This window comes from Durio zibethinus, chromosome 9 (assembly GCF_047325235.1).
Source record: "Durio zibethinus cultivar Kanyao isolate XHJ-2024 chromosome 9, ASM4732523v1, whole genome shotgun sequence".
NCBI lineage: Eukaryota > Viridiplantae > Streptophyta > Magnoliopsida > Malvales > Malvaceae > Durio > Durio zibethinus.
The window spans coordinates 6,522,421-6,532,020 of NC_143170.1; the positions used below are offsets into that span (position 1 = coordinate 6,522,421).

The 9,600-nt window shown below is 33.1% G+C and overlaps 2 protein-coding genes across 3 annotated transcripts; both read right to left on the minus strand.

Annotated features, from left to right (window-relative positions):
- Window positions 1-1,221: 1,221 nt before the first annotated feature.
- On the minus strand, window positions 1,222-4,600 carry LOC111309964 (signal peptide peptidase-like 1). 2 transcript variants are annotated; one of them, XM_022909003.2, is made up of 4 exons: window positions 4,513-4,600; window positions 2,631-3,578; window positions 1,696-1,896; window positions 1,222-1,464 (listed from the first exon to the last, which is right to left on the minus strand). In XM_022909003.2, exons 2-4 carry the CDS (start codon window positions 3,426-3,428, stop codon window positions 1,348-1,350), a joined length of 1,116 nt encoding a protein of 371 aa, XP_022764738.1. In that variant the 5' UTR covers window positions 3,429-3,578; window positions 4,513-4,600; the 3' UTR covers window positions 1,222-1,347. The 2 variants fall into 2 exon arrangements, with proteins under 2 accessions (XP_022764738.1, XP_022764747.1); XM_022909012.2 differs by having other exon boundaries at window positions 4,411-4,531.
- An 865-nt stretch (window positions 4,601-5,465) lies between these two features.
- On the minus strand, window positions 5,466-9,173 carry LOC111316431 (cytokinin hydroxylase-like). Its single transcript, XM_022918384.2, has 4 exons — window positions 8,765-9,173; window positions 8,383-8,612; window positions 6,680-7,291; window positions 5,466-6,170 (listed from the first exon to the last, which is right to left on the minus strand). Exons 1-4 carry the CDS (start codon window positions 9,051-9,053, stop codon window positions 5,742-5,744), a joined length of 1,560 nt encoding a protein of 519 aa, XP_022774119.1. The 5' UTR covers window positions 9,054-9,173; the 3' UTR covers window positions 5,466-5,741.
- Window positions 9,174-9,600: the final 427 nt, after the last annotated feature.

The following is a 9,600-nucleotide window of genomic DNA, read 5'->3' on the forward strand; positions in this document are numbered from 1 at the left end:
AAAAAAATTTCAAATCCAGTATTTTTTCGAGATCAACTTTAATTTTAACATATAGGAAGGGAGAGGCTTTTTGGGTGATAGAAAATGGGAATTTTTTTTGGTAATCCAAGCATAAAACGTTTGGGTAAATAGGTTTTAATAATATACTTGTTATTATTATTTTAATAATATATTTATTATTGTTAATTAGATTGTAAAAGGGAGGATAGGTAAGCTTAAATAAATAGAGCTAACCAATAGGAATACAAAACAATGCCTTATCCTAAGAAATAATAGGTTAACTTATTATATTAAATGTCGTAATTTTAAAGTTTTACAGATGAAAAAATATGTTGTCATATAAAAGTAAAGATCACATTAATTAATAAATTTATAATTTAAATATCACATTAAAAATTTTTAAAATTTAAGTATCAAATTAAACATTTCATTATAATTTAAAAATCATTAATCATATTAATCCAAAAAGAATTTTGATAACATGCAATGTCATCTACTCAAATAAAAAAAAAGTGCTATGAGCCTGATCCATTTTATTATTTGAAGTGGGATGTGTAAATGAATTAAATACAAATAAATTTTATTATATTTATGATTTATTCATTTAATTAATAACTTTTAAAATATTATTTGTAATTGTTTTTTTCCATTTAATGTCATTTATAATTATTTATTAAACTTAATAAACAAATAAAAATAAATAATAACTAAATACATTCAAAATACGTTTATTCATCGTTCTCTTAGTTTACACCTTTACATCATATACGTTATAATGTAAATAAATTATATTATTTCATAATTTATTCAATTAATTAACAAAATTTAAAATATTATTTACGATTGTTTATTAAATTTAATAACCCAATATAAACAATTAAAAATCAAATATGTTCAATAACTATTCACATGACACTAGGAATCCGAATTTTGAACAAAATAATTAGAAATTGCCCTCCCCACAAGGGAGGGTAGAAGGGCATTGGGCGCTTGCATCTGTGTTTTGAATCTGTTGGTTGATTTAGTACTATACTCCAGGCAAATAATACATAAATAATATTTGCTATACTTGTTAAAGCGAAAATGGAAGACCAGAAAGCATTTTAGAGAAAGTCATTAGTGTTGAAATCTGCTACTTGTTGAGACACTTGGCTCGCCAAATTTGCTTTTTCTGCCTCCCGTTAGGGAAATATTTCACAGGCAAAGTTAGATTCCACAAAGTAAAACACTGAATTGTTGTTGATAAATTACTCCACCTTCCAATAACAAAACATCCATAGGAATATACAAACAAAAGGCTCAGCATGCCCTAACGTGGTCTGGCATCATCCCACATAAAGAAAGGGTTCAGACTTCTATTTGTCTAGCCTTGTCATTGAGATTTGGCATGGTTCCTTCCCATAATTCAACTAGCTCCTTCCTTAACCAGGAGATGATTATTACAGGTCCCAGCGTTGAAGGTACCTGCATGTAAAAGATTTGAGGATATAAGTTATAAGGTTATTTAGGTGTGACAGATGTTCGATAAATCCAAAAAACCTATAAAATTAATTAACAGCTGAAAACATCATAGAATTTTGACCAATTAAATAAGGAGAATACAAATGATCAGAATGACTACATCATATTTGCAAAAACTAATGCAAAATATCAAGAGAACCAGTAAACTTGAATAAAACTGTGATAACAAAATACCAGATAAAGAAGAGCAGGTTGAGGTGAGTGAGTCAAAATGCCAGCTGCAAGCGCAGTCACTAATCCAATAGCATACCCAGGAAGGGCATACCATATATATTTGTGCCCCTTCGAGGAATGTAAATCTAAAAGATTTACTGTTTCCCTACTCTTTCGATTATCAAAACACAGGACTAATGCTAGAAGCATGGCAGGAATGGCCTACATGAACATAAAAAATTTAATCAGAGCCTCTAATGATAAGAAAAAAGATGACACTAACCAGCAAAGTAATCTAGAACTGGTAAACAATGCCACAATGTTAATCTCAATAAGTCACCCGCATAAGTTGGAGTGCTTGTCTCTACAAATGCAGGAATTGCAAATAACATATGGTTGGTCCACAAGTACAGAACACTGATATTCCTTGTTCAAGTGTCATCTGCACACCAAAATTGTTTGAGAGGACATGTTCTTTTGTTCATCTAATAGCACTCATACCAGGAACAAGGGCAATGAGAATAGAATTTTCAAGCTTGAAGCTGAAATGAAGATTTAAGGATCTGCACCTTCATAGATACTAAGAAATATTGATCCAGTAACAAAGCATGACACTACATGCAAACATTCAAGAGCGCTGCATGATTTATAGTATGAGCATGTGAAAAGAGAAGAATGAACTTCATACATTCAACTCTAAATAAAATTTCTCAGTGAAGGAAATCTTTCAAATGAAAAAGAAAAACAGTAGTATGCCATCCAGTAAGGTTGCACAAGTAATTACTGCCCAAGCAGCATAGCAGACAGAGATCTGAATTATTCTAAAACTCTGTTGAAGAAAATTTGAGCTCAAAATCATATGAGATGCATTGATGACTGCTAATTTCATCAAATAAGACACCTTCAAAAGCTGACAAAAACTACTTCATTCATAGTGAAGAGAAGGACTTTCATACCATGTCACCAAGACCAAGCATCATGAAGTCTGCTGTACTCCCACCACGGGATGCCCCAACCAATAAATTCCTTGGAAAAACAATCTTTACAGGCAACTCTAGCTTCTTTGTTATCAATTGTAAGCCAGGAAGACTCAAACTATTAGCAACTGTGTGAACAGGGTTTGATGCTTGTTGTGTTGCCACCGATACCATGACATTAGCCCCGAAAAATCTTTCAGAGTAGAAAACCCAGAATATGTCATACACAAACAAACATACAAGAAGCATCGCACATATTTTGATGTTTGGAAGGCGCACATGACTGACAAATGCAATACAGATGGAGATACCTAACAAGTTGTTCAATATCCAATGCCCTGAAACAAGCCAAGCTGCAACTGTAAGGGTGCACGCCAACAATAACAACCCTTGTATTCTGGTAAAAGACTTTGAACAGCACCGAGACACAAATGGGTCAGCCAAACCAAACTGAGATTTCAAATTGGCAACATATGGGGATAGACAGAAGAAAAGGGATGAAACAGAAGCGATAGCTGTTAACGCAGTCAGGAGTTGTGAGACAGAAGAAAAAAGGTAAAACATCAAAAGCAAGCTGCAGGAGCTCATTACTGGGATCATTAGTGCTTGGGACCTATCTAAAGTAATTGCTGCTTCTGACAAGTCACGGTTCCGCTCCATTTCTTTCCCATAATTCAGAGCACGAAATGCAGATCCAAATGTCACAGCCACTGCTGTAACTATCAGGGTAACAGGGGCAGGCTCAAGTAAATATAAAAGCCTCCACAAAGATTCCATAACTAAGCACACTGCTCTTTTGGATCAAATATCTGAAGTATGTATTTTACACACATAAATCAAATACAACACAAGATAAAGCTTGAAACCAAAGTTGCACTATTCCTCTAACAAACAGTTGAACACTTTAAGCAGAGAAATCCATGCAACCTGCAAAACAATTATGCCAAACAAGAAATATTAAATCACATAATAATAAAGGAGAAACCAAAAGTAGCTAGATCAAGGAAAGGTGAAGCACCCCTAGAAAAAATATATCATGTTTTCCTGAAACTAACAAATGAAAGAAAAAATGAAAGCATTTCAATTTCACTGCAGAGTTACACTTTCAAGATCAAATTCTCTAATGGGGACTCTTAATTTAAATAAATAAAAAAGATTTGAACAAAAGTGAGCAAGACAAAGGACTCCAGATTTGGATTTCTTCCAAAATGGAAAGATGAGCTATCCATTTATTTAGTCTGCATAATCGTAATATCCACATCGTCTATTTAACCCTTTTTGGCAACATTCTTTCCTCTGATTTAACATATAAAATCTCAACAATCAAACAGAAACACGAAGGAAAATATTCTGCCAAAAACAACCTAAAATCCAAAAGAAAATAAAATTAACTAAATACCTATCTTAATTCAACATGTTTCTAATTCTATAAAGCCCCAAGTCCATTACGCCGAACCCAACTGCTTAACCAGTGACATTGAACTAAGATTTTCATTTCCGTTCAGAAAGAAAACCAAAAAAAAAGGGTAAACTTACATCTCATGTCTCTTTTTCGTCAATGTACATAAAATTACCTCAAAATTTTAATTTCACATAAATCAAAATCGCAGCAAAAAAATCAGAAAGTTAAGATCACGCAGGGAATAACTCCAGAAAACTACTAACAATATAGGGCTTATAAATTAAAAAATAATAAAGAAAATAAATTCATAAACATATTCTAACGAAAAAGTGTACAGCTAAAATTTGATCTACATACAGGCGATGAGTAAAGATCTGAAGCAAAAGGAGAAGTGGAAGTAAATAAATTAGGATTAAAAATAGGTAAAAAAGTGGAGGAGATATTTTGGAGAGCACTAACCTTGGACTTTGTACAGTTTGAGAGGCTTTTTTGCTCTCTGATGATTAATAAGGTCGCTTTTTCTCGTGGGAGGCGAAGGAAACAAGATTTTTAGTCAATTTACAAAAAGGCCCCAGTATTTTGATCTTTTTTGTATTTTGTACGTACGTTACTTTTTTTTTTTTACTAAAATTTAACTGTAAACCGTTAATTGTGAAGTTTTGCAATTGAACCCTGGAAGAGGTGCTCTCTGGGCTGGGCCCAGGGCCTTATGGATCTGCAAAACTTTGGACTGAAAGCCGAAATGTCAATAACATATTATCACTTTAAAATTTTCGCTGACTTGGATTGAATTTTTAATTTTAACGATTAAAGTTTAATTTTAAAATTTTTAAATATAAAAAATTAAAAAAATAAAAGCATTAGCCTATTTTATAAATAAGTTATGATCAATTATATGTTTATTGATATTTTTATGAAAATTAAATGGTTACTTGGGTATATAAGATCTTTAATTATCCAAAAATATATATATTTAATAAAATATTAAACTTTTAATTTAAGTCATAAAAATTCAAACTTCACTAGCTTTAAGAATAAGAAAAAATGTATTTAGTAATAGATAGTATATACTTTACATAAAAATACGAAAAATATAATCATGCTATATCTAATAATCCTAGTGGTTATGTACCACGAGAAATGATGTTTGCGACAAGTAATTATAACCTCATATATATATATATATTAATTGGCTTTCTCAAAGGAGTTGCTATTATAGTCTTAATAATCATTAGAAACTCCTTTTCCTAGAAAATTTTTAATTTTTAAAAATTATAAAAGAAAAAGAAAATTATTAGGTTAGGTGATATAACCGATAATGATGGAAGAAGGCATACGAAAGTATCAAATACCCCAAATCCCCTATATAATTGAGCTATATGCATGTTGGAATAGACAGAACAGAAGATGAATCCAGAGAAAATGAAATTTACTTTTATTAATTTCCATTCACCATAAAAGAACGTTTGAAAGCCTTGCTATATACATGGCGCAAACAATACACACACGTAAGCAAAAGAAACAAATAGAAAAGAAGAGGATACATATGTTTGGTCTAGAATTGGATATCCTTTTAATAACTATGGTTTAAGATTCTAGTACTTCACCCTTTTCCAAATCCAATTCCAGTATACCAATGGAAAAAAAAGGAGGGGGGGGGGGGGGGGGGTGGGGTGGAGAGGGGAAGCCTAAAGGGGTTGAACTATGAGAGGCAGTCCATATCTAGGCCTTAAGGAAAGCAAAATAGAAGGTGAATGGCGATAATTTGGAGAGAGGGAAAAGGAAAACCTAGTAAGCATAAGGGTTAAGACAACTTTGTATTCCATCATTGTCAAATTCCTCCCAACACACATCCTCCCTCCAAACCCGAAAGGCAAGAACCCCATCTTGTGCTTGCACCCGCCATATAGATGATCATCCTTAAACCTCTCTGGTCGGAACTCGTTAACGTTATCGCCCCATATCGCTGGATCATGGTGCATGGCCACAACGTCGATCCACATGTTGGTTCCATTAGGGATAATAAGATCACCCACCTTTATATCTTCTCTTGCTTGTCTCTGTGCATTTGGTGCTGGCGAGTATAGCCTTAGTACCTCGTTCATCACCCATCCCATCTGCAAATCATAGCCACACAATTATATCTACATTTGTCCACGTAATAGAAATTAAATCAAAGAAATGGGTAGGACTCGAGATGACTCCAAGTTTGGCCCGTTGGGACCCGGGGCCCCAATTAATTAACCAAACTAAAACTAGTATCAGGTTTTTGAAGTGTCACTAGCACCGTCAGTTGAACTTCCTGTTTTGGTTTTTTTTTTTTTTGGGGTTAAAGTCCAAAGTAATGGCGAGTTGTCAAAATATCAAAAGGAGTTTGTTTCTACTTATGATGCTGATGGCACGTCATCTGCATCGTCACATGGCGCCTTGGTTCAACTTTGACCTTTGTCATGGAACATGTTGTTGAACTTTCCACTCAACACGGTGGGATCAAGATTTTGTGTTTCAGGATATAGGAAAATTCTCAGACTACGTACGACTAATCTAGAAATAGATTTGGATATTAAAATTTTTCTAATAATCAAGGAAAAGAGAAAAGAATAATACAAATCAAAACTGATCGTACCTTCTTTAAGCTAGCAAGCCTAGAGAAATCGATCTGATCTTCATCTCCAATCACTTCTCTAATTTCCTCCCTCAATTGGTTTTGCCAGGGCGGATGCATGGCCAAAAGCAGCAATGTCCATGTGATTGCCAATGCGGTGGTTTCATGGCCACCAAAGAAAAAGGTCTTGCACTCATCAACAAGCTCCCTTGCCGTTATGCTCTTCCCCACCCATCCTTCGACGTGGTTGCCTTCCATCAATAAACCCAGCAAGTCCTTCTGAGTGGATCCATCCCAAGTTTTCTTACGAGTATCTATGATGGATAAAAGGAGGTGGTCTATTTCTTTGCCAAGTTTCTTGGCTTCTAGGTTTTTCTTAGGGCACATCCATTTGCTAAAAGGAACACCAACATAGCGGTTGGAGTTGAAAAGTGTGATTTGCATGGCTCTCAATTTTTCAAACACTTTACTCCCGTTTTGGTAGCTCAACCCGAAGCTTGTCCTCGCAATGATCTCCCCCGCCGTCGTCGTGATTTCTCTTTCAACATCGATTTCAGGTTTACCAGAATTTATTAGGGTAGCCCACTTGTCTAGCATCTTTATGGTCGGTTCCACCATCAAGCTCGCCATAGCCTACATTATTAAAATTAGAAAATATAATTCATCAGCATCTTACCATTTTTAATTAGTACCATATATTACTTCGATGTGAGGAAAATTAGAGTCAATTTTGGACATGGGTTACCCATTAACTTGATGTTATCTTTCTTTTCTTATGGTACATTCTCTAAAGAAAAAGGCAAGGATTTAAATTTACCGGTAACAATCACTCTCTCAAATCTAAGTTGTTATCAATTGGCTTATTCATTTATCCGAAGAAGGAAAAAGAAAAAAAAATAATAAAGTTTTAAGACATAATTATAAGTGTACATTCAATTTGTAAAGATGTATTTAAAGTGACTATATTAATTGTTTTATGATCATTTTGTAAAGGCTTACACCGTGTTCATAATGTAAATGAATTATAACTAAGTTTTTTTATTGTATATATTTGAGATTATTAATATTTAGTTTTTTATCATTAAAATTAAAATTTTAATATTCTTTTACGAATATAGTGCATTGTGATTAAGATGGTGTTTAGTTTCAGAAAATATAGTTATTTTTTATTTTTATTTTTTAAAAAAATAAAAAAATATGAGTGAAAACTTTTTTGATAATTGAAAATAAAAATAAATTTTTAAAAAATAAAAATGAAAATGAGGTAAAATATGAAAACAAAAAAAAATATTTTTAATTGTGAAAACAAGAGATATACATTTTATTTTCTTTACGTTTTGTAAGTTACTATATTTAAAAACTTTTTAATGTCACTAATTAATAAATATATATTATATTTATAATTAAATGACATTAATAGTAATATTATTGAATATTTAATTTATTTTCTTATTTTTACATTTAAAAAAAAATTTTATTTTCGTTTACTAAATACATTTTTTAAAAAACAAAAAATAAAAAATATTTTTTCAAACCGAACGGAGCTTTCCCAGTATACAATTTTAGACCTTTTCCACTAAAGAGACGCTGTCACTCGGGGAAAATGCATTTTTATGAACAAAATTATCGTAAAATTTCCACCACCGAATGTGTATATTATGGAGTCTTAGAGTAGTTTTTCCTTTTAATTGTGAGTGTGGGAAAGGAAAGAAATTAAGAGTGACCTTCAAGTTGGCTGGAGAGAATGCAGGAGTAATAACATGGCGATGACGAACCCAATCATCTCCTTCAACCATGACCAAACCTCTTCCGAACATAGGTTCTCTATCCTGTTTAAACACAATGGGTTTTCCCCAGCTCTTTCCCAGGACTCCTGACGACATGTTTTTAAGGAACTCTGGGTCAGCAATATATAAAAATGGTTCCGTCCCCAGCCAGTATATGAACACTTTTCCTACAAGACAAACACAAAAAACGTTAATTTATCCCCACGTAACTTAAAGTCAACCAAAAGAAAAAGAAAAACAGTAACAAAATTAAGGGTTTTCGTTTTGTTTGTGAGAGGGTTTTGAATCTTTTGATTAAATGAAAGAACCAAAGACTTACCATGAATCTCTTGCCACCGAGCAAAGTACGGAAACACAGTGGCGTGTATGTCATGGGAAACAACAGAGGATCCAAGTGAAGAATCATTAATATTCTTACCATTTTTCATCTCTCCAATATTTCCCAGAGGAAAACTAGGAGTTGGACCTTCAAACCCATTCTTATTAAGCTTGCGGTAAGCTCGAATGGGGCGAACCCAGCAAGAGAATAACAATCTCGAGAACAAAAAGAGAAGAAAAATCACCATGGCTAAGCTGAAAAAAGCTAGGGATAGAATGAAAAACCCCATGTATATGGCAAACAATCTCTCTCTCTCTCGATATCTAGCTGGCAGGCTCTTTAATTATAAGCACCTTAAGAATAAGATATCAGCCCAATTAGTTTCGAGTTAATTTGATAATTAAAGAAGAGAATGAAGTGGGTATTTGTAGAAGAAGAGAGAGGAATTCAAGGATGTCGGAGTTTTGACTAATTGCTCCACCCATTTTTGGGTTTTGAACATTTTTCTAGTCTTTCATGTTGAACCTTTTAAAAATCTGATTTGTTGTCGATACTGTCTTAGTAAAAAAATTAATTAATTAATATTATTAATAGTAAAGGACTAGTGCTAATAAATAAAATAATTATATATATAGAATATTTTCATATAAACGTTTATCGTTGCTTTTGGTTTGTTTTGTCGACCTGTAGCCTGCTTTTGTCTTTGTCAAATCTTGGTCTCCGTTGGAGTTTTGGTCTCCATGCGCCTTCAACATACACGGTGGGATATATATTCTGTATGAAGGCCCAATCGATTCCCTCCACGTTAGATCCTTTGACTAATTTAGAGCTGGTTT

Bases quoted from the DNA above. Each gene is read 5' to 3' on its own strand.
- LOC111309964 (XM_022909003.2), bottom strand. From the start codon at position 3,428: ATGGAATCTTTGTGGAGGCTTTTATATTTACTTGAGCCTGCCCCTGTT. The intron at 1,897-2,630 runs GTATGAAAGTCC...ATGTTCATGTAG, and splicing joins TGCTTGGTCTTGGTGACATG to GCCATTCCTGCCATGCTTCT. The intron at 1,465-1,695 runs GTATTTTGTTAT...TTTTACATGCAG, and splicing joins AACCTGCTCTTCTTTATCTG to GTACCTTCAACGCTGGGACC.
- LOC111316431 (XM_022918384.2), bottom strand. From the start codon at position 9,053: ATGGGGTTTTTCATTCTATCCCTAGCTTTTTTCAGCTTAGCCATGGTG. The intron at 8,613-8,764 runs GTAAGTCTTTGG...TTTGTCTTGTAG, and splicing joins TCGGTGGCAAGAGATTCATG to GAAAAGTGTTCATATACTGG. The intron at 6,171-6,679 runs GTACGATCAGTT...TATGATTTGCAG, and splicing joins GGCTTGCTAGCTTAAAGAAG to ATGGGATGGGTGATGAACGA.